Here is a 26551-nt window from a genome sequence, read left to right as displayed (position 1 = left end):
TTATAATAGCCTATATGTTAAAAAGCCAATAGTCCTACACGTTATCGAAGATTTCTTTAATAACAAAAAAAAATAATTAAAATAAGTTATTATACTATTTTAAATGCAAATAAATAAATTATAGATAGTTTATTGAAAATATTTTTAGGGTTTGCTTGATACTATAACTATATACTAATATACTATATGGTAACCAAGACATCCTTTAACGAGAGTCATTTACATATTATAGTAGTAATAACCTTATTTACTTTGCATAAAACACGTAAACAACAATGATAATTACAGACATTTCACAATATATGCAATTCTCCCTGTAGTAAACTTATACAGCCCGCCCGCCTAGACTTGTGATAGTTCAGATAGTTGAAATCAAATTAATAAATGAATAAATATGACTAGTACTTATACTTAAAATAATATTAACTTAATTATCACTATATTTACGAAGAAACTAATAACTATATACAACCAAAAATAAGATAAATAAGGAAATAAACAATAGATTTTAGTGTTAACAAAATCAAAATTATACAAAACAATATTCGAATCATTTATGTCTTTGAATTTATATAAATTAATGTCAAAATTATTACATAAATTGAAGCCGTCAATACAGCGATCCATAAACTGTTTTACTATCTGAAACAATTTTTTCATTATATTATTTTATATCTAATGTCATAATATTATAATAACTATTCTTGTGTACTCACACTATTCATTTTCATAGTGAATTTTGACATTTTTTTTTTTCAAATTTGACTTATCGTACTGTCGTATACGCCGATCACTGGCGTACACAAATAAACGAACAAATTAATTATAAACACTTTTATTGAACACTTTGACGTCCAGTGGCGATCGAGTCACACGATCACCACCTGGCTCTGACACTGGTGGTCAGTGGTAATCGAGTCACACGACTACCGCCAACTGACCCCTTTTCTGTCATCACATATTCCTTAAATATAAATTTTACAATCGAAACACTACCGATAAAATCGATATTGAATTTAACCTAATTACATAATACTTACTGACTAAGCTTAAAATTATACTAATTATTGTTATTGTATTACGCCATTACTTAATTGTTTACTTAACCTAGTTAATAGTTCTAATTGTAATATTTCTTATATATTATATTATTATGCATGATACAACAGTAGCCACTTTCGAGTGTAATAGTTTATTTTTAAGCGATTTTTTACATCTTTAAAATAAAAATGTACGATAATTAGAATCCAATATATTAATATGAAAATCTTATCAACCCGATTTACTATACATTATAATAATAATATAATACCAAAATGTTTATATATGGAAATAGTTTTATATTATCGTTGTAGGTGTATATATGTTACAGTATATAGTAAAAATGTAAACTTCCACGGATGTAATTTATAATCAAGCATGCACAAAGTCAGAATGAATAATATATTTCTGTCAGTAATAGATCGCGCCGGGAGTTGTCGTGTTATCAAACTACCTGGCCACGTTACAATATACAAGGGGTGGCCACTAACCTAAACCTTAAAGAGCCGCAAATTTATAAAGTTAATTCGAGGTGAGCCACATATTGTAAAGCAATGTTTATAAAATAAAGTTACATTTTTCATTTTAAAACAAATGAAGGAACATTTATTTACTTTTAATTTTAGTCTGAGTTTGGTTTAAGAGCCTCACGAAATTGATTTAAGAGCCGCATGCGACTCGCGAGCCTCGATGTGGCCACCCCTGCAATATACAAATATGTTACCGTAAAAGTACGAATAGCAGTAAAACCTAGGATTAGCCGGTAAATCTTACGTCTCGCTAACTACTGTCAGTAAAACCTAGGATACATATAAAAGTTCACGTCAGGTCTGAAAAACTTTGGTCTATAGTTTGTATGGTCGATGTAAAGTTACTCGTTTCAATTAATTATTATATTTATTTTATTCGACGTCTATTCGTTGTTGTTTTGTTGTACATACGTCATCTTAGCCTGAGGTTATATTGAGAATAGGTTAGTAAGTAGGTGTATATTAAATAAATTGACACGGATGACCCATCCACCGCGGTGATTTGATTTTAAAAGAGCTAACTAAAATTTCCTTGCGATAACTTACCAAAATTCAGCATTACAGTGGGATTCAACATCTTGAACGTTGTAATTGTTTTTTTATTTTTTTTATCGGGTGCTGGTGGAATTATACTTGCCTTAATTTTCTTTTGTATGGTCATTTATGCAATATTGTTGTTAAGTGATGAGCGTTGTCAACACCAGGCACAGATACCAAATTTATATTTGTATTATATTATACAATAATATTAATAATAAAAACTTACATTTTTACATTATTATTGTTTAAATTGCAGAAATAGTTTGTTCAATTTGTAAAAAATATTCAACTTAAAATATTAATAATATTATGTATCATTAATCATGTATTTTGAGCGTGTCCTGCCCTGTGATTACACTATTACTTATTCAATTTTCAATTAACTATTAACTTGCCATAACAAAAGAGCAACTTATGATTTGATTTCTAGTGATACATGAAGTTGATCGAAGTTCAATGTACATCAACTCTAAAATGAACGAATCACTGGATATTTTTTTATAGTATAATATTCAAAGTTGTTGAGGTACATAAAATATATTATATAATAATATATACATACGTAAATAATACAAATTGATTAGAAACCTAAAAACAATTGCAATACAAGTTTATAAAACTAAACTCTCACATACAAAAAAAATATAATAAATTGAATAATATCATTCTTTAATATTTTATTCAAATCTGATGAAAACGTAATTATATTCTAGATTATATACAAAAGTAAATTAGAAATAATAATAGTTGTCTATTTGAATTTAATGCAGGCTAAAAATCTTTGTTGTTGAAGCCTTGATAAATAAATAAAAATAAACTGAATAAGCAATACCTATTCAGTTTATTTTTTATTATTAAATCACTTATTATAAATGAGTCATAACCTTTTTTGGAGTTTCCTCAGTTGTAATTTTTTTAACTGGTGTTTCGACTGTTTCGTTTCTTCTGGACGAGTTATTATTTTTCCTAAAGATTATAAAATAAAGATTATTGAAATTTAATCTTTTTAAATTCTAGATTATCATGACATATAATTATTAATTTTATAAATAAAATAACAAATACTATGATTGATTTAATCAAGTATAATTTATCTTAAAGTGTTTCGGGCATAAATAATAAAAAATTTTCGGAAAGTGAGTTAAGTTCTTCGTGCAAATACTATTGTTCAATGAAGAAATAACAATAGGTAAGTTTAGTACTTTAAATAAATTAATAATCACAATTGGCTCATCAAAAAAAAAAAAAAATCCTTGTAATTGAGAAATTATAAACTTTGGCACCTAAAAACAACTTGAATTAAAAGGAAACAGTTGCACAGTCAAGTGGACGGCCTCGCTTTCCTCCTTTATGTCGTATTTAAAATTACGCATAAAAAATATTTAGTATTTAGAATATAATTATTAACAACTATTATGCTGTTTTTTTGAGAAGGAGCCCAAGTCATTTGTCATCGTTTTTTACATTATACGTTAAAATTGTAAGACATTTTACGCTGTATCTAATGGTCACTGTCATCGTCACTTGACTTCTCACTATCAAATTATATTGCTGTGCGCTTGGGTCCATAATACAATTCAAAAAAGATTTTTGTGAGTAAGAACACAAGTTCGCTAAATTGTTCATGTCAGTATAGGGCAATGCAATTTTGTATGCGTGTTTAAGGAACCAAGTCAAGAATGTAAAAATGCAAAATGCTTCCACATTACATTGACACGCATGCACTGACTGCAGGTAAAAAAGGACATGGGATGTTACATAATTTAAAGGGCAGATAACAAAAATGTTTTGGTAAATTTAAAATAAGTAAATTATGTATAAAATATTGAAATTACGTAAAAATCGTAAATAAGTAACAAGTTACAATAAATATTCAAACAAATTTGTGCAATATTAGATTAAAAACAAAACAAATTAGATCAAATATATTTTAGGGCAAGGAATACATCCCAGCCAGTCCACGTCTGTTGACATGTTGTATATTCAATAGTTATTATTGATGATTTTAATATTTTTCAGTACTTTAATATTGTTTATGAACGTTTAGCAATTCGTTTTAAAATTATAATTTAATATTAAAACCACATTGATACGATGCAATTAACTCTGAGCTGACTGAACAATGGCAATTAGAAAGTGCCTACATGCCATTTATTTTATATTCAGTGGCATATTTACGGGGGGGGGGGGGTCTCAGGTTCAACCAACCCCTTCCCCAGAAAGAAAAAAAGAGTCACACAATGTTTAATCATTATTTTATTACGGGTTTTCTGATAATTAGATGATATAGATTATAGACAGTTGCGTTATTATAGTGTAAAGTATCGCTGCGTTCCAAAGTAAGATGAAACAAATAAGCTTTATCATACAATTTTTTTAAATTTTACATAAAAAAAAATATGTATAGGTACACATAGCCACTGGAATTAATATAACATTATTCACGTAAGCATTATTATATATTTCATGTATTATAATATTAATAATTTAATGTCTTATTTTAAAATAAATAAATTTCATAGTGCAAAAAGTCACAAGTCAAAAGCATAGCAATTAATTTAGTGTCAAAGGTATCAAGTCAATTCGAATTACAACATTTTTTTTAAATGCTAAAAGTGATTATATGAGTCCGATTAAATTGTAATATAGCTAGTATTTAAACGAAAAATATATGGTGAAAATAATATTAATAAAGAAGGAAAAATTAGTTTTTTCCTTTTCCTGGGAAGTACCAATTATTTATTAATATTATGAACAATATGGATACGTTTTTAAATAATAACAAATTACGAGGTATTTGCACTATGATATCAAAAATTCCGCAAGACTATGAAAAATACGTTGGGCAATATATTGAACGAAATATGGGTGGTGGGAAAAAGGGTGGAACGAATGAAAAAACCACTGGTTAGAAAGGGAAAATAATGTTTAGCAAACCAAAATATTAATTAAGTAATAACTTACCCTCGCCCGAACATTTGTCTAATCAAATTTCCAAACGGTGCTTCAACGGTTATATATAATGCTAAGCTCATAAAATAAGTTTTAAATATATCGTATATCACAGCATCCAACTGAAAGCAGACGAATTAAAACAATATTTTCGTATAATCATTCTTTAATTGGGTACAATGCAAATCATTGATCCACTTTCTAATATTTTTTATTTTATGTACAAAATTATCTTTTATCTTACCACTGTTTTTCCTGATAGATAATTGGGTACTCTTTGAGAACTCTGAGAAATCATCATAACGATTAGGTTCACTAAGAAAACGGAGTATGAGAGCCTCCCTAAGGGTACAATAAATCTGTTATCCAAAATTTTTGTTAAAAGACCTATAATCAGAAAAAAATTTTAATTTATGCCATCAATTTTCAAAATTAAATGACTTTCATGAGCTTATAATATTAAAATCTGTTTCTCAAATTCTGAAGTTTTGATAAAATAACAATAATAACGTGATGTCATTGATATTTTCAAATGACAAATAGGTATAAAAACGAAATTTCGTTTGGAGTTTTGGACACATAAATGTATAATAATAATTAATAAATGTCCCCATTAATTTCTTAACACTTTGATTTCGTTGAATTTTTAATCAAACAATCAAAATTTAACAGTAGTATTTAATATTTTAATCATAGTACTAAATATAACGGATAGTATCTTAACAGGACTAAGAGATTAAATAGATAAAGTAAAAGTATACCAAGTGACAAATAAAATTCAAATTACCGTAACCAGTAGTGAAATGGCATAAAACGACCCACACACATATTATCGTCCATGTAAAATGGCTTGATGTCGAATATAGAGCTTGTTCTAATGGATAATAAGGTCTATGTCTCGTATAAAATATAGCACCATAAAACTGTACCCACAAACAAATCACACTTATGACAAACGTTCCACCGTAGACGGCGATCTAAATCACAAAAATTTAAGATCCATATGTTTTAAATTCATAAACGAATAATCAACTTGTAGTCAATATTTACCGGTGGTAATTTAAATTTTTTCTCTTTCAATTTATTGATGATTAAGCTCATTGCCATCCCGACGAAAAAAGGTGTGGCTCGCATGTAACTAGCTCTGTAAGTCTCATTAAATGTCGTAGAATATCTAGGGTTTTCTAAAAATCTGAAATTAGTTTTGTATTTAATGAATGTTAAATTTTATAGTTCGACGGTTTAATAAGTGGCCTCTGCAGGAACGTTCAAATGTCGGAGTATTAATAACACAGACAACAACAAGAACTTGTGTTGAACAAACAGTATTAAAAAAACAATTATGTTTTCATTCTTGAGAATAAACTCATTAAATTTAAAGCATTTCAGCACTTTTCAATAACATAAATAGTTAAATGCGTATTAAATTTATTGGTATTTATGGCCAATGAGTACTATATTATCAAATGGTTTTACTCACGGAAGGTGCACTTTAAGTATTCCATCACTTTTCGTCAATATCGTTCTAATAAATGGCGTACATATCGACGCAATAAGAATAGTAGTGAGCAATCCAATTCCATATTTAATGTTCTTCGTATAAACATAAACTGCAATAACTCCAATTATGAAAAATTGAATATCACACGATATGTACCAGCTCACTATGAGGCACTGTTAATAGAACGTAATTAATATTAAATAGGTATTATAGGTAGGTACGCTTAAATAGTTAGGCTAACATATAACTTTTGTATTACATTAATTTCTTTTGAACTAAAATGTTTATTTCTAATTGAAGGTTAGAAATATATATGTAAGTATATAATCATATTTTCAAAGTCTTACTTCGTACTTGGCGTCTATAAAATTACTTATAAAAAGCAAATTGGTCCACCAGTTTTTTTTACACGTTTCGGCTTCGGCCCAAGCATTTTTAGGCCAAAGTGGCCCGTCGCCGAGATGAGGTACGATATTAGCAGTGATCACCATCACCGCACAATAAGCCGGTAACATTCTAAAATTATAAAATTAGGATCGCGACTTATGTTGATATCAAATATTTTCCTTATGCCCAGGTATTATGGCCTAGTAATAACTATAAAATTTCCATTTTGACTTAACAATGTATGACAAAGTAATTTTACCTTAATATACGGTAGATAATCGGTGACGCAAGCTTTATACATGCTGATCCTTTTTTTAGGAAAATCGGTGATACTGTCATGTACAGGATATAACCGCTTATGAAGAAAAATGGATCAACTAGATTCATACTAGTCAAAAATATATCTGGTCCATTTTTGTATACCTATAATTATTATGATCAATTTAATTAATGGTATTTAGTACTGTTGTACAAATATATATTTGAACATAGTTTAAGTAATATAATAGTTTAAAAAAAAATAAGTGTAGAAAATATTTAGTAAAATTAACTAAATATGTAACAGATATTGAGATGTAATAGAAGTTTGTCCAAAATAATATATTTGTAATTATAATTGAAATCCTTATTTTATAAGCTTTTTTCAGTATATAATAATATATTTATATTTTGTTATTCGAAGAGTATATTTTTATCCACATTGTAAATTCACGAATTTATGTTACGTATCAAAAGATTTGCGTCAGAGTAGGTAAGTATTCATTTGATAATAATTCGAAGAGTCGGGATCGAAATTAGTTTTCGATTAAGATGCTCATATTCGATATAGATAAAAACAACCCATGGTTCTTTATACGTGATGTAAGGTGTAATGAAGGAAATGTGAAATGGATTAATTCATAAATTACACATATGATTATATTGATAAATAAGTATTTTACACGTCTTATTTTATAATTTAAAATAAATAATATTATTTTTACTCACATTTTCGATAGATTTAGGATGACTTATAGGATTTCCTACAAAATACATGGATCTGTGACCAAATAAAATGAATAGCATAGTTGTCACTTTCGAACCATTCAGTAAATTGAATTCGTTTGTTTTATCATATTTTAATAATTCCTTGACAGAATTGATAAATGAAAATGAAATGAGAAATTCATTATCTGTAAAACAAAATAACAAGCTATACTTACCACAGAATATAATAATTGTTTACACGATTGAGCGAAACTATCAGTTATCATTTTAATTACTTTTGTTAAACGATTATGCTAGTTTATCTTAATTTTTCAAAGACTATTTTGTATTTTATATTTATTAATTTTGATATTTGTTCCATAGAAATAATATGATAATGATATTCAAAATGCATTGAAAGGGTTCGTAGATATATCATATATAGATGATGGATGAGTAAGAATATTACTGGTGTTACAGGGAAATTTATAAATTATAATATAGACTACAGGACCTTATAGACTACAGTAAGTTTATAATAATTAATTTTCTTGAACTAATGTGATTATAAGTGGGTATAATTGACTAAATTTAGTATACATTTTGGAGTGCAGCATGAATATTATTTTTTTTAATAAAAATAAATGGGCAGATAACTTTTTTTAGCGCATGACGTGATCTACACTGTGAATTATAGATTTTCAGAACTTTGAAATTAAAACATTTTTAATTTTTAATACATCAGTATTTTAAGAATTAATTAACTAGATATTAATAATTCCTATTCATTGTAAACACTATAATGTCTTTAACGTTTTTTGAAATCAGGTCCATTGGGTTAAATTCTTAATTTCTATCATAGAAAACTACTAAAGTATGATATTGTTTAAATAATTAAATTTATAGGTTTTTACCGATATGGCTGACGATTTTAAGTACTTATATTCACGACTTTACTTACAACTACAATCGGTAAAAAAAGTATAATCGAACACGGGAAAATAAATTTAAAAATCACATCATTACTATGAATTTCCTGCTTATAGCTGATATCTGAAATTAAATATAACATATTATGCATAGTATATATGTCACTCACCAGATATGGTTTTATTGTGTTGATTCGATAGCTTTATAAAATGCCAAACGGTCACACCACAACATATCAAAACAAGTACTACAAAAAATGCACTAAAAAATAAATTTAAAAAAAACAGCATTATTTATAAATCATTATGATAACACACATGGAATACATTTTTTTCGAAACACATAATATATTATAATATCGAATTTAAGTACAATATTTTCGTCAAAAAAATAATAAAACTACGAAACATTCAAATTGGTTAGATTTAATTATGTATTTATGTTTTATTTAATTATTTCCAGGTTGATTAGAGATATATTAAATAGCATTCCAAACCAAAGAAGTCACTTAGCTGTATAATAATTATTGTTTGTATCTCGTCATTGAGTTGATCACAATTCACAGTAATGGATGTATTAAGTTGAATTAACTGATAAATATAACTGACAATTGTACAAGGTTTTTTGTTTTTTTTTATTTGAAAATAAACAATCCATGCTAGGGGAGCATAATAAGTAAGTATAATGATAAATTTACAGGTGAGACATGATTAATATGAGAAGGGAGGTCATCCATTGATAGAACCCAACGTGAATTATTTTATTGGGGATTTATTTGAGTAGATCTTTACACTATATTCGTTTCAACCAACGTATAAGGTTTACAGGAAGAGTTTTGCATGGGAGTGATGAGATTTCTGGGTTTGGACAATTTAGAGTGGAATCTAGAGTAGTGGTTAGAAGCTAACTGGTTGACTGTTTCGATGTTTTTTAATATCTATTGGAGTATCTACAATCTATACACAAAGGCATGATAAGAATATATGCTACAATATAATTTAGCAAAACATGAATGAGATGAGGGAAGAAACCATCAAATGATCGCACTTTCTATTGCTTAAATATAAGTTGATTTTTTTATTTAATTAATTTTATTATTATTATTATTATTCGTTTATCGTTAAGAAGATTTCTGCACCAATAGTGTAAAAAGTGAAAAAAGTTTATGTTTGAAGATTCAGTCGGTATGTCTGCCTATAAGTCAACAAAATAATTCGAAATTTTAGGTAATTATCTACGTCAAAATTTGAATCTTAAAATCCTCGTAAAAGGAATATGGCTTTCTTCTGTATTTTTTTTTTTAAATTCATGTAAGGAAAACTTATAATAAGAAACCTTGTTTTAAATTTTCAAACTAAAATTCTCACAAATAAAAATTTTATTTTTCACGAGTCAAATAAAAACTAAAACATTTTAACATTTCAAGTGTCTTTATAATATACATATATGTATATAGGTGCTTCAAAAACAGTAAAAACAGTTTTTAAATTGTATAATAATTTGAAAGTGCTTAAACAAAATATATTTTGTGAAATTTTGAAATATGTACATTTATTCGTCTCTGAATTACATTAAATAAAAAATTTTTTACAGTTTTATGGTACTCTATAAATATTCCTATTGATTGGATCCTATTTTATCGTATTTTTTTTTTTAGTTTTTCCCGATTATCTTGAGAAATTTCTACTTTTAATCCCTCTTAAAACAAACCAGATTAATTTTTCTATCAGAATAATTCTCCATAGTAGTTGAAAAATATTGGATCATTTTTGCACTCCGATCACACATCTCTCCGCTTCAAATCTAAAAGATTTTTAATTGTCATATAAATATATATATATATATATATATATATATATATTTGGTAATAAACCGTAAACTGAGCTTGTAAACGACAAGATCATATATTATTCTTAATAATGCTATTTCAATATGCTTAACCAGTTAAAATGTACGTACCTACATGTAATATTTTCTAGTTTATAGTCAATGTAACAATACGCAGGCAATCCTCATTCCGGTTAATCGTGTTCTTTGCCTCATTTAGAGGATCTAATTGATTAAAATATTTTGTATTTGTATAGTTCACTAGAGACGGCAGAGTTATATTCTATATTTTATGCTGAAACTATATTTACTTTACGGAAATCAGAATGCTCAGTCTTTCTATACCTTTACTATTGAAACGAAAATATTGTTTTTGTTCGAGTAATTATCGAATTACCTGGTAACAAAATACGCCATGTCGTGAGGATACATATCTCCACTCACACTACACAGTATCGGGTCTACTTGAACGACAGCTTTGAACTTCTCTGGTAAAAACACCTTATCCAATTCGTTTTGCAACGATGCCTGTAGATCTGAAGCTGTACAAGAATCCGGTATACATATCCCTAAACTCAAACTGTTTCGTTTGACTCGATCCGGAGAATCGACCCACTGAAAAAATTACCAATTCTTATCTGTTGACGCCAACAAGTAATCATTTACGTATAGTATATTATAAATATTGATATCGCGTCGCCACCGGCCATACATCATATTATTATTGTTTTTTTTTTGTATTACTACTCGTATATTTATGTCAGTGTAAATTATGTAACATATTATGCATTTACGTGTCATCAGCGAGCCGCCCTCGACGGATCGCCGGTCTTGCACAATAACATAGCTACCATAATAAATTGTCGTTCGCAATTACTCAAACGAGTATTATCGCCGATCGCCGTTATAATATTGACCACCGAATTTTTAGTGCACAAAAAAAAAAACAACTCTAATAGTTGAAACTGAGTTTTTTAAGATTTGTAGTGGTCACGAGCAAATCGTCAGGTTGTGCAAAAATACTAATTGTATTATATTATTTTATTGTATCAAAGGCGTGATGTGAAAAAAAAATATATAATGATATCTTAATTATACTAGTGTGCGCTAATCGTAACCATTTATATATTATATTTTTTTTACAGAAATTTGTGAATTTGTGTGTGTGTGTGAAATTTTATATATTATTTATAGGAATAAGGTAGCGGCTGGCCAGCTGTTCACCAACAAGCTGTGAGTTATTTTTTATATATTTATTTGTTACATTTTTATTATTATCAATTTTGTATTTATACACGTGAGGTTTATGCAATCAATATCGGTTGTGCCGAACCGGCAATTAATATTTATTACTATATATATTTTTCACATGTTGCACTAGCAGGGACGAAATTATTATTTTTCTATAATATATTTTGTATTTTTGTAACTTTTTATAATACAGCAAAGTGTTTACCATTACCTCATTGTTAGCATTTTGTACCTTAATAGTTTTAAGAGACACACAACCACAAGCTATCGGTCAGTATAGTTTAGACGGTGTGTGAATTAAAAAAGGTAACCGGTTGCGAGTATTATTAATATTCGTTCCCGGCCCAAAAAGTATCAATAATCGGATCTAAAACGTTCGTTCGTCATGGTTAAACAAAGTTTCCATTTGTCCAAATTCGGTATTAGTCACTATTAGATCCCACAGCAATTAATTAATGTGATGCATACAAATCAACGTTTTATACGAAACATTATATTTATTATTATTCGATATTTCTATATATACTGTGAACGTATTAATAATAATTATTGTTCGCAACGTTTGACAACGGAGGCGAGTAACTCTCAATCGACATTCAAATATTATAATTTATAACTATACGACATTATACGTACCCCGAGTACTGTTTTCCACGCATGGTTGTAGCCAACTTCATTAATATTTTCTGTTCCATCTAGGAAACTGTAATTTTTCCCCGTTGGTGGAAATAAATGTATTTCAGACAAACAATACTGTCCCTTTACTGGATAATTAACTTCAACACATTCGTCATAAACCCCCATATGATATTTGTTGCCCGCTAGTATACCAGTCGGATGTCGATTCCAAGACTCAGCCACTGAAAAATAATAAATTTTAATCGTATTATAAGTAGTTCACACTGCACTTATAAACTACAGTATAACCATGGATTAATCACGAAATTCATATAATTTCGTTTTGTTTTGCTAACAATTAAGCATGTTGTATCTTTTACCATCGACTTACAATTTGGAATCATACTATGTCATGGTATCGATCTCTACCTGTGTTCTTATGAATTAAAATGGCCAATGGATAATTTGTTCAGTTGTAAGCAGTACACAGAAAATAATAATATACGTAATTATGAAAAGTATCAACCTAAAATAACTAAAATTATTAAAGGAATTTGAACTTAAAATATTGAGCCAATATATATTCGATAATATTTAATTGTAGAGAGAACAACATATTAAGTTAATATGATGCTTCTATATTTAATACATTTTCAAATCTTAATGCTAAAATTGTTTATTTATTTTAAATTTTTAACTAAAAAAAAAAATTACATACAGATGAAAAATCAAAAATGTTGAATCATTATTTTTATATGAATATAATAATAAGATACATCAATTAAAATTATTTCATTCGATATATCTACTGGCCACTTCCTGTATTGATGATAATACATAGATACAAAAGAAAATGTATAATTTTGATTATTACTTATTAAACACTTAAAATATGCAAATATGCAAATATGCAATAACAAATTATAATCAATTTTTATTTTAGATATAATATACGGTTATTGTAAACAACTATAGTGTTTATAATATAAGTACATACATTTGAATAATTATACTACCGGTATTCAGTATTTATTTACTACCGATATAAACGGTTTTTTCGACAATATGGTTTTTTCATTAACAACAGTAGCTAATTACCAAATAACGGTATACTGGTATGCGTATAAATATTGAAAAATAATTAATACCTACAGGAAGTTTATTGCCCATATCGATATTTGCCGATGTACAAAAAATACCACTAGGCCAACGGATAATTGTTATCCAACTGTAATACTCTGTATACCAATAATAATATTTGCATGTTTTTCAAGAATAAATATAAATAAATTATTTTGATATTGTTAAGTTATTTTATACATGTCAACAAACAAAACCATATCCTTATACCTAGTTATTACAATGAATAGAACACCGAGCTTCAAGTAAAACCGTTTGGAGCCAATGAGCCATAACGCCCATAACCAATATAACAACCAGACATAGGTAAATAATACATCGTCGCACCTAATAGTGACGTAAATATTATGCTTTTTGCTATTTGTTTTTATTTTATTCATTGAACAATGAACATATTATCTGGTAATTTATTTTATTTTTCTATTTTATTTCACAACTATAACCATTTTGCTTTATTGCATAGAATTAGCAATATCGTGGCTAGTAACATGCTACACCTATATAAATTAAATCTATAATTACTGATATTTAATTTTTTTTAAAGTCATTTTTCCGCAAGTTGTATAACTATTTTTTTAACAAGGCCTATTTTTCTATTAAGTATACTCCCGTAGTGTTAAATTATTTCATAAGATACATTAGTCTCGCGCTGGCAGTCCGATAATGAGCAACCATTTATACTTCGCTCCCGGGCTATGTCTAGCTCTGAAACTTCTACCGAATAGAAAATTCTATATTTCATTCGACGAAAACTTGAAACTCTTGTAGTCTTGTTACAAATTCGCAAGCTCATCAACCTTCGGGATAAATACTTCTCCTGATCAATTATAATCGTCAAATATTTTATTTATTTTATAAATTAAATTACATCCCACTATTGCAAAACGCATTCAATCACAGACCTTTGGACTCCGATAACACTAACGAAATGGCCTCCGAAACCGTGTCCCCAATTAAAATTGTCAATAACCAAATAATCAGAAAAATAATGAAGATAAAAATAAAAATAAAAATAAACGTAACTTATCTACATCATCCTCTCCAACGCAATCACCATCCTATACAGCTTGTGTTAAGAAAGCTAAACCGCTGATCACGCCAAACAGATATATAGCGTTCTACCGTTCTCTCTGGAGATGAGTCGACCATCGAAAATCTTAACATCATACTTGATAATCAAAACGAGGAGCAACTGAATACCATCAACAATACACAAAAAACAATTTTGCCTCCACCCGTCTTCATTAAAGGGGTTCTTAACTACGTAGGCTTGCTAAATCACTTTAAACAAATCATCGGTCCAAACACCTTCTCGTGCCTTCACCTCAACTCATTTAAAAGTCCAAACTTATACCCCAAATAGTTACAGAAAAATGATTCACTTTCGAAAAAATCAATGCTACATACCCAATCCGATAAACCTTTAAGCATAGTCATAAGGAACCTACACCCATCTACTCCAGAAACTGTTATAACAACAGCTCTAGAAGAAATAGGTTACACGGTGGGAAATGTCACCAATGTTAAACATCGCCAAACTGAAACTTAGTTGCCTATTTTCTTTGATGGCATCGACCCTAATGGAGAAAGCGATACAATAAATAATAATCTTCTCTATTATTTCTATTTTTCATACAAAAGTAACATTAGAAGAACCTCATTAAAGAACGATAGATACCACAATGCCAAAACTGCCAAAGCTATGACCTTACATGTTCATACTGCGCATATGTGTCAAATGTGTGTTTTTCGACAAATATCAATTGGTACTTTGTAAATATTTTCATCGGTAACATGTTTTTCAAATTATAATAATGGCAAGTATAATATTATCAAATATAAAACATAAAGGATATAAATTCAAACCCGTACGTTTGAAAATTATTATTTTTTTTTTTTATCTAGTTCACATTATCTCTTATTATGTGGAAAGAGACTTGCTAGTGGTAACCTGACTATAGTCGTACCTACTAACAGATACGAGCATGAAACCAGTGTAAACCAATGTAAGGCAGTAGGTTTTTAAAAATCCTTAATAATTATTAATTAACTATAACTATAAAACCGATTATTTTAATCGTGTGAAAATATAGTTTCATAAAAGAATCATTTTGATGATATAAAAATTGTTGTCAGACAATAAATTACTTCAGAGCTTAAATAAAATATAAGTCATGTTTTACGAGTTCAATCTTATGTATTTTTATTTGAATTTATAAAAATTTTATTGTGAGATATTTTCACATTTTTATTTCAGTACAGGAGTTATAAATCATGATGATCAATTGGTTTGATTTTTAAATTGAAGATCATAATATTATTCATCATTGCTCTTTAGTTTATTTTAATTTTTAATCGTTATTTCTTTATGGTAAACTATAAAGGGGGCGATACCCGTTTGCGCACATTTATCCTTTTTTGCGACTCGTTTGCGTACAAATGTATAACTCGATTACGCACACGAATTTTTAATACCCGTGATAAATGACCCAAAACGTAGGACTCGTTTGCGTACATAATGTATAGCAAAAGTCTACTAAAACCCTTAACAAAAATAATGTTTTAGATTGTTTTCAAACATTTTCCTTCTCACTTTTACAGGCTTAAGACTGTCTGTTTACAACTAGCGTGATTAAAAATGTCTTTTTTTTGTTAATTTAATTTAAAGTAAATTTATCATGTTTTTTCAATGTTATGTTTGTATTTACTATTTTATTAATTTTAATGTAATGCTTCTTTAGAACCGCACACTAGTTAATCAATTACGTGTATCTTATCCAAATTTGCTCACACGTAACAATTATACAAGTCTAATTTAATAGCTGTGCGCAAACGAGTCGTCATTTTTCAGGTAAAAATTAGTATTAACCGGGTTTTCACGTTATTGATGTACGCAAACGAGTTCTCAGTTTACGGGTAAAAAATTGTGTACTGTGCGCAAACGAGTATCACCGCTATAAAGGCACCCTAAACAATTTTTAATACTAACCTAATCTAATCGGCAGAAGATCCGTCAACCAAAGATTAAAACCATGGCTACCACAGGATATACTACTTGAACCCAAAGAAAACCCCTCAGATTCAGACACGGATCTGGACATATAATAAACCAAAAATTAGTAAACATTTTAAATACTATGTAAACACATAATCAAAATTGTAAATTTATAACATTGTAAAAATACTCGGTGTATTGACACAATTAAATTAATAGATAAAAAAAAAATTTTATTTTATGGAAATAATAAGAGCAACCGAAAAATAATATTACCTTTTTTATTCATGGATTTTTACTACTAGTGCGATAAACAACTATTTTATTCGTACGAAGTACCATGCATATATTATTTTAGATTCGCTGCCTGACGGTGCGATTTCATGACGTCATGCGAAAAAAACACGAATGCTTATTAACAAAGGTTAGATAAAAATGTTGGCATCATTTTCGCGTAAATACAACAATATTTGCATTAAATAGCAAGTTATATGACAATAATTTATTTGTATAATATAAATGTATATAGCATTGGAATTTTAAAATTTGAATGCAATATTCTATGTGTTATATTATAGGTCCTATAGGTATTTATGTTTCCATAAAATCTCAAAAAAGCTTGATGGTAAAATTATTGCATCTGTATTAGATGCAGAACAGCAAGAAAATATGATAGATACAAATAAATTAATACTATATTTTAAATTTTATAAAAATAACATGTTATTTAAACATATTAGATACAAATCTAAGAAAATGTGAAACATATTTTATTTCCCTGGAAGCTGACAATGAACATACAAATTGCATGAATTGTCAACGTCATGAGAAAATAAAAAATTAACGACATAAATCAAGTGAATGCTTAAAGAAACAAGCCAAAAAAATGATGACAATTTTAAATAAGAAATTAAGTCCACAAGATCCCTGCAAAGAATGTTTCGTTGAATTGGAATCAGTTCAAATACCAAAAATGAAATTACGCTGAAAGAAGCTGCATGTTTTAGTAGCATTACTAGATCACAAGGTTACAAAAGGTGCAATTGCAAACTAAAATGCAGAACAAATGTGTCATTGCCTTGCTAAAATAAATTATTAATAAACAATAACTAATGTATTATATAGGTAGTTAATATTTAAATAACAAAATAAAATATAAATAATAATAAAATAAAATTATGTGTCTTTTCAATCAGTTACGTAATTTACCAACAGTCAATGGTTAATAATGTTAATATTCAGTCATTGAGGTAAATTTTTTTTTTTGTTTTTTAATTTACACCAATAACCTATTATTTTAGAAACTGACGTCATTGACCGGTAGTTTACGAAAGCAACCTATACCAACTTAAACGTAAATGTTCAATTTTTGTCATTGACCGTAACACATATAATTATCTATAAGTTATATCGTGTATTTTATTTTGTGTATACAACTTTTTCATACCAGTTTGGAATCCGCTATATATGACCAAAAAAAAAAAATTAAAAAAAATACTAATAATAAAATATAAGTATCAATATACCTAAACTGCATTATACTATTGGGGGTCTCTAGATTTCTTAATAAATGCCCTAAGGTAGCGTAAATCAAAAAAAGATTGGGAACCTCTGATCTAGAATAAATAGATAATATATAGAAAACATTAGATATTATATATTTCATATCTCTACATGGGGACCACAATGGCTACAATGCTACATGTTATTAGACACTCATATAGTTTTATAGGTAAATTTTATAAAATGCTGATTGAAAATAATATATAGCTCAAACTAGCTAAAAGTAGCTTAATTTATATAAAAATGTTTTTTTTTTATTCATAACCCATTCAACTCCAATCACAGATTTCAAATATTAAGTTTAGTATAACGTGACAAAACATTTTTTAATCTATTTATAATAAACAGTTTTATGTTTTCGAATATTTTGTAGAAACCAGCTAAAAGTTGAAAATAGAAGAACTTTTTGCAGGATACTTTAGTATCCAAAATATAACAGATTTTACGCTTTATTAATAATGCTGTAATTCAATTTTAAAACTTTTTTCTTAATTTAATGTTAATTTTTTTATTGAAAAAAAAAAATTATTTTTTCTAACGAAACCGATTGTACGAGTAATATAAAACAACCAAAGACATTCTGTACAATGAGCAGTTACTGCTGCCTTTGTCAAAAATTTGGAAAAAGAATACAAATAATTTTTTTTTTAAAGTTGTAAAATCGAGCTATACTGCCTTATTCGTAACGTCACGGCATTTGGTGTATATATTATTACACAGTAATATTTTATCATTTTCATAATTCGTGTTAACTCACTTCTGACGGCCCAATCGGTGAAATTCCGTAAGTTTCTAACGTACATGTCCACCTGTCGCTGACAAGCGGAGTTGCCCACACGCTGTATGGTGAAATTAGCCAACGCTCGGTAAAACAAATCAGAGACCCACGACTCGGGATAAACGTCGTCGTCCTTCGGCGCAGATGCCATCTGATCGTTACCCGAAAAGGCCGCGCTGGAGCCGTTGAGCGCCGGTAATTGTATCGACTGCGGTTGCGGTAACAGAACGTCGCCGTCCCGACGAACTTGACCGTCGAACTCGGCCAACGCCAGTGTCAAAAGCAATGCCGTCGACGTCGACCATCGCAACGCCGAGTGCGAAAACATGGCGATCATTATTTTTTGATTTTTCTGTGATTTGCTGTGTATAAAGTCGTTCGATAAATATTATACAATAAAATGCGGTCGACTGGTACGGTACGTACCGCTTAAAGGAAAAAACAAAACGAAACGAAATAAATAGCCTACCTATACAACGACCGTCCACGCGCGAAACACGTAAGTGCAAAATAAAAATCGTTTCGTACCATGCACTATCGTGTACGATTATTATTTTCAATGATAATTAAATCCTAAAACGACGCGACAACGGACATATTATTTATTTTTTATAGACGGCTGTGCGGTTTCCCGCGTTTTAATATATTGCGTCCGCCCTGTATAATGGACTTGAACGAGTCGGAGTTTAGCATGAGACTGCGATGCGTAGTAGGATACGTTTATTTATATTATAGGTTTCATATATGTTATGGTAATATTATATTATGTTCTTTCACGGTGACGTACTTACCTATGCGTATTCGATGAACTTTATAATGTAGATAGGTAAGCCGTGTTTGCCAATGACTCTTTTATTCGATATTTTTGGAAAATGATTTTAGATATTAATTATTTAATTATTTCGCCACATATCGTATACAACAAAATCACAACATATTACAGAGATGCATAAAAAAAAAATTCAATTATCTCCAAAAAATTCTTTTTTTATTTGTGTTAAATAATTTTAAATTTATAACAATGTTCCGAAAAACAAATTGACAATTAAAATAATAATTTTAAAACCATAAAATACTCAATAATATACAATTTATTTTCATCAGATATTTTTTAGTATAATGTATGTAATTTCGTCTACTCGGCAGTATATACTGTAAATGTAATTCTAAATAATAACTTTTATACAACAATCGGACACACTATAGATTTTCTTATGGATATCAGTATGAAATATGACAGAAAAGAGATATTGCATTGTAAACTGTGAAGTGTAAAAGGTAGATGGGTTGTACATTGATACATTAAGCGAATAAATACAGCGAAATATTATTAGAAATTGCTCTACACTGAGGTTAAATCTCATACCGTAGAGCAAAAGTGGATACTTATCTTTAAAAATAAAAGAGCAGAGTGAAAAATAATAATAACTCAAATTTTTTTTTCCAGCAGCTTTAGAATACTACCGAGAACCATTGGTGATCCAATGATCACAATAAAGAAATATTAATTTTGGGATTTTTAGTATTTTTTTTAGTATATACATTTTATGTAATAGACTTTTCACCCTTCCCTAGAAATAAGTTGTAATTAAGCCACCCCCACCACTTAGTTATCAGTAGATTCAAATCGTCGTAACATTCGATACAAAAGATATATTGTTACTACCTATGTGCATAATATCATTGTATATTGTAATATACTATTTGTCATTTGATAGCTACATAAGACTTAGGGTTGCCAACCGGCCGATATTTTTCCGGCCCAGCCGGTATTTGACATTTATTGACTTAAAATACCGGTTGCCGGTATTAACCTATTAGAGTAAGAATATACTTATTTATACTAATTATTATTATTGTCGTACATGCAGATCCAATAATTTGGAAATAAAGTTCACAGTTTTATAATTGTATATTACAAGTCATAATTATATAATTTATACTATAACAATTCTATAGTAGGTATTTTTATTTATATTAAATTTTGTTAATTTCAAGGTAATTTTTCGTACCATCCTACACTCACACACCGATAAGTAACCAGACAGGTAATACTATAGGGTCACCTTGTAGACTATAAATCTAACTTTTGAAGGATATATTTAAATGAACTGTATTTTGTTATAGATCTTAAAATATTTAGAATAGTTTCCTACGTTTAGCCAATGCAATTTATTCCAAATAAAATAAAAATATTACATCTATTTATCGACTTGTTTTAATACAATATTGCATAGGGTGTACATTAGTTTTCTTAAAATTAATTTTGCTATTCTAGCTTACATACCTTCTACTGTTAGTTAAGAAAATCTATATCTACTGTTTCATCTAAATTTATTTTGTTAGCATCCTCTTTTTCTTACACTTTGATCATTAAATCGTATAATTGTTCGTTACCTATTTAAGTCTGAAGATCTAAGATAAGAATTTAGTGTTTACTCTTTTTTTAGTAAAGAAAAAAATCTTTCATTTGATGCTACTGGAAAATTGCTTATAAGTTATAAAAAAAAAAAAAAATAGGGGAGCCAAAGTATATACTGCGGCCATCCAAATAGCACTCCTACTCCAGGGTCCAGTTAGCCGATCAAGACTCCAGAACCATAGTCGCAAATTTAGGGTGGCTAGGGGGGCATAGTCCATCCAAAAAAAAAATCTAGAACATACAATTTTAAAATGCTATATTATAAATGCCTGATTGTCTTTTAATATATTCAGCAGCCCCCTCTCCCAAGTTAAAAGTTGAAATTGCACCTATGCCCACAACAGTTCCTGACCTCCGTTCCACAGGCTGGCGTGACATACGAAGCCTCGTCACTTCGCTGTTAATTGAAAATTAAAAGTTCTTTTCATGATTATTAGGAACCATATTAGTATATTATATAAATTATCCAACATTTTGGAAATTTATTTACATGCAAAACATAGAGTAAAGGCAATCGAATTAAAATTATTTTTAAAAATTTAAATTGTGTAAAAACATAATTATTTTTTTCCCAGATTATTGGCATTATTAATTGTCTCGTAAGTACAAAATGATTTTCATGTGCCATTGATGACTTGTGCATGTGCATAGATGAGCTATATATAAAGCAGTATAATATATAGTCACGGCGAAGAGTAATTTTCGGGAACATTTTCGTTTGTTAGTATGATTCGGGAAAATATTTGTTAGGAATGTTCTTATGACGTGGGGAAGAATATAATCTGGAAAATTCGTATCAGTAAAATTTAATTATGGAAAATTTACATTAGGAGAATATCTTGGAGAAATATTCAGGAATTAAACATTTATTGTCACGTATGCCCCGTCGTGGTTGGATATTGCTAATTTTTACTCATTATAATATTAAAGTATTATTCAAAGCAAATTAATATTTAAATTTTTTTTTTTTTTACATAGAAAATACACAATCTGTAATAATATATACAATAAGCATATAAGCTGAAATTACAATAATTATGACTTATGAGTGCGTGAGGTGAGTAGCAACCCAGCAGTAACACTCGACGTGATATAACATTTAAATATGAAATATTTAATCAAAAAATGTATATTGTATACAATTGTTTGATTAAATATTCAACTAGTTAGGTATATAGTCTAGTTAAATCAAATTATAGATAGTTGATGACATAGATAAATGTTTTCTCAGATGTTCTACACCCCAACTTTTTTCCTAACCATACAGATTTAAACAATAATATCTTAAGAGTAAAACGTGCATTTTAACCCATTAATAAATCACATTTCTTCCACCACACTTCCTGATACCTAATGTACGTAAAAGACTGAAAAGTCAGTGGCCTAGAGACCTACTAAAATAAAAATAATAAAAACCCACGATACTAAAAGTGTACCCCGTCGGGTGGTGCTGCAAGTGCCTGCCCGCAATATTGTTAAATTCTCCTGCAGCCACTTACCATTTATTATCAAATTTGCTCATTGTATACATAATATGTCGTATAGATTGTAAATTACTTAAAATATATATATATATATATATATATATGTCACGGGTAATGTTAACATTCGGATAATGTCGACATTAGCCATCTGTTATCATTACCCGCCACGAATATTATTAAATGCCGGCTAATTAACATTAACCGGTTAATATGACATTAGCCAAGGACTTATGGATAATGTCTTAACAACTATAAAATTGCATCATGCATGATGTGAAATCATTTTAAATTATTAGCAATATTAAATATATTTTAGATACATAATTAACCATATGCAAAAAAAAAGATACAATAATTACTAATTACCATAAAATACATAATACGAGTATAATTTAAATGAGTTTATTTTTCATTTTTAATAACCTAATCTACTATTTGACATCCAAGTGATCAGCATATTTTGTATATCTTGATAAGCCCTTTCCATGCTACCTTGACTTTGGCTATGGCGCGGTTTACCGTGCACGATTTTTAGCGTAGGCCACATAATTTTAAGTCGTTTATAATTTTATTGACAAATTCTCGATCATTGTCGGATTGTAAAATTACCGGTGCTCCAAAAATACAAAATATATCCAAAATATTGTTCGCTACTTCTTCGGCCGTTTTTGACTTTAAAGCCCGTAACTGAACAAATTTTGTTAAATGGTCTTGGTAAACCATAATAAATCAAAATTCACCATCGGCCTGCGATTGCATGTCAATAAGATCCACCTGGCAACGACTATTCATTTCTGAATAAATAATTGGTTTAACTACAAGGCCTTTTCGTTTAGATGACAGTTTTGTTTGACACGGTCCGCAAAATGTTAAGTACATAAGTACAACTTCTTGTATTTTTTTTTTTTTTTTATTTCTGCCATCATTCGATGCTTACCACCATGACCAATATTAAGGTGTATTTCATTTAGTATATCATATATAATTCATTATTTTTTACGTAATAAAGTAAATTAGTACTACCTTTTTCGACGGGTGCTATAAGTTTTTCTTCTCCTCCGATATTAATAATTTCAAACTTATTTAAACGACGAGATTTATGGTTGCCTTTCAATTCATTAATTATATTTAAATATTTTTCATCTGATAAATAAGATGAATTATCTTCTCTTTTTTCAGACAACAATTTCTAAAATAAATTATAAAATTCCGTTTTTGTTTCCATTTTATTTAAAATTAAATTTAAAACACTTAACACTGTACTGGAAACTGTCACGCGTGAAAATCGTTGAAATATTTTGAAAATTTTTGAAAATATATAAATTAATAAAATAAACATATGGTATAAATTCCAAGTGTCTACAGTTATCCGTTTTTTAATAACAACAAAATAAGAATATCGGTATAAGAGAAATTGAGTGAATATCCAATTTTGTAATTCAAACGCTCTGACTTAATTTTAATTTTATCTGACTTTCTGGTACATATTTTATTTAATTAAAGTAGACAAACTCACGAAGAATCTAACATTTAATTTTCAGAACTTAGATTTAAAAAAATAAATTTTTATGAATTACTAACTCAAAATCATTTGCAAATTATCTTGATTTTTAAGTATTTTGTCTAAATTCGAACTTTCAATGCTTATTAAAAAAAACTTAATAAAATAACGTTTGTATTATCAAACTTTGAAAACATTTGATGGTGTAACTGAATGAACAAAACTGATTTAACTGAAAATAACATTTAAATAAAAACTGCTAATACATAATAATCTGTGTACAAATTAATGTATTAATCATAACAATTAATTGTTGTACTTATGTATTTTAAGAAAACTTACCAATAAACGTTTTGCATGAACGTTGTGCTTTTCAAGAAGTCGGTATATTATCAAATTTGCACCACACTTAATAATATAAAATATTTAAATACTATATTTTTGATTAAAATATCAAAAATTTAAATTTAGGTAAAATGTACCTATTTTAATTTTTAAATTAAATACCATCAATGGAATTTTTTTGAAAAACTTAATGATTCAGAAACTATTGCGTTAGGTATATTATGTTATTCAAGAAATTTAATTTGTCGGTATACTTAACGGTATAACGTATGAAACATACAATAATTAGTTTAATTATTAATTAGAGTATACATTTAAGTCATTTAATATTTAAGTATTTAAGTAATTAGTGTTATGCTGCCCACATGGTTTACAATTTACATTTCACTATTTCCTTTAATCTTTAGTATCAGTTTATCACAACAGATTGATTTTCCATTAGTATTATCATTAATTAATTAATAGGTATAATATATTTTAATCAATTCTGGTATCTAATGAGGGCCATAAATAATTATAAAGGTATCGCCGAATATCGGTAATATCATTATTATTAGTAGTAGTATCATTATCGTATTATATCACATATATTTACAACTGAAAAAATAGTGTAAACAATGCCGCATCTACAGACTATATAATACCTCCTTCAACCATCAATACTTTGAGGAGCTATATCTTACAAACCAATCAACGAAACATAAAAATATTAACATATAAATTCATAATAAAAATGGTTTTATTTATTCATCAAAATTTAAATATTATACGGTTTTAGAACAACAAAGACCTAGAAGTTTGAAAAAAAAAGTTAGTACTTTTCAAGGTGATTAGTGTACCCACTTAAACAAATCACCCTGTATACATGCTTTCAATAATTTAAAATGCTTATCATGAAATTATTTTGAATAGGTCAGTTAAAAATTGTTCTTTTCCCATTAATTTATTGTTCGTGGCCATATTTTAGCAATTATAAAATAGCATTTTTTCAATCGGCTATGACAAAGTAAATTGGATTTGTTTTTATTTGATTGTTTTTGTTTGGTCCGTCATCATAAATTTACACTTCCGAAAACGATTAGCGAATGAAAAAAAGATTCAAGACCATCACTGCTTACCTCGCGAAACACTCAAAACAATTGTTACTAAGCCGCAGCTCGTGTGTGACGGACTTACACACAATAGACAATAGCATTAAATTAGCATTAAACTCGAATAGGTGTGGGACGTCTTCCAAGACTACTTCAGTGGGACTGTTGCCCGTGTGAGATTTGCATAGCGTACAGTATGGCGGCAAAAGCAGGACAAACCTGCTTATCCTGGTACGACTCGCATGTTGTTCGATTCGCTCGAAGGCAGATAATAATAAAATATATACGTATATACGTATACGTCACGCGTTATTATTTAATATTATTAGTATAAGTTCACGTCAGAAAAACCTTGGTCTATAGTTTTTATGGTCGATGTATAGTAGTTACTCGTTTCAATTAATTATTATATTTATTTAAGTCGACGTCTATTCGTTGTTCTTTTGTTGTACATACGTCATCTTAGCCTGAGGTTATATTGAGAATAGGTTATAGTATGTAGGCGTATATTAAATAAATTGACACGGATGAACCATCTACCCCTGTGATTTGATTTTAAAACATATAACTCAAATTTCTTCACGTCAATTTACTATAATTGAGCATTACAGTGGGATTTAACGCCGTAAACGTTGCATTTATTTTTATTTTTTTTTTATCAGATACTGGTGGAATTATACTTGCCTTCA

The 26551-nt window shown here is 28.4% G+C and overlaps 1 protein-coding gene across 2 annotated transcripts; it reads right to left on the bottom strand.

The window, feature by feature from the left end:
• Positions 1–226: 226 nt before the first annotated feature.
• Positions 227–19721, bottom strand: LOC149055633 (nose resistant to fluoxetine protein 6-like). 2 transcript variants are annotated; one of them, XM_089225447.1, is made up of 15 exons: positions 19489–19721; positions 18999–19381; positions 12562–12785; positions 11072–11289; positions 9017–9108; positions 7939–8123; positions 7211–7374; positions 6912–7080; positions 6544–6737; positions 6114–6255; positions 5851–6040; positions 5308–5450; positions 5076–5185; positions 717–3077; positions 227–642 (listed from the first exon to the last, which is right to left on the bottom strand). In XM_089225447.1, exons 1-14 carry the CDS (start codon positions 19548–19550, stop codon positions 2978–2980), a joined length of 2376 nt encoding a protein of 791 aa, XP_089081573.1. In that variant the 5' UTR covers positions 19551–19721; the 3' UTR covers positions 227–642; positions 717–2977. The 2 variants fall into 2 exon arrangements, with proteins under 2 accessions (XP_089081573.1, XP_089081574.1); XM_089225448.1 differs by having other exon boundaries at positions 227–638.
• Between the last annotated feature and the right edge of the window lie 6830 nt (positions 19722–26551).

The sequence above is a fragment of the Diuraphis noxia genome, unplaced genomic scaffold, assembly GCF_037042655.1.
Source record: "Diuraphis noxia isolate RWA-SAM2 unplaced genomic scaffold, SU_Dnox_SAM2 contig0004, whole genome shotgun sequence".
Classification (NCBI taxonomy): Eukaryota; Metazoa; Arthropoda; class Insecta; order Hemiptera; family Aphididae; genus Diuraphis; species Diuraphis noxia.
Note: the sequence above shows the minus strand (reverse complement) of the source record. Positions and strands in the feature narration are given on the sequence as shown.

What these genes read in the sequence shown, in the direction of transcription:
- LOC149055633 (XM_089225447.1), bottom strand. Translation starts at nt 19,550, where the DNA reads ATGGTACGAAACGATTTTTATTTTGCACTTACGTGTTTCGCGCGTGGA. An exon ending in CGTGGACGGTCGTTGTATAG is followed by an intron (nt 19,382 to 19,488) that starts GTAGGCTATTTA and finishes CTTTATACACAG; the next exon opens with CAAATCACAGAAAAATCAAA. An exon ending in ATCCTAAATCTATCGAAAAT is followed by an intron (nt 7,375 to 7,938) that starts GTGAGTAAAAAT and finishes TAATAATTATAG; the next exon opens with GTATACAAAAATGGACCAGA.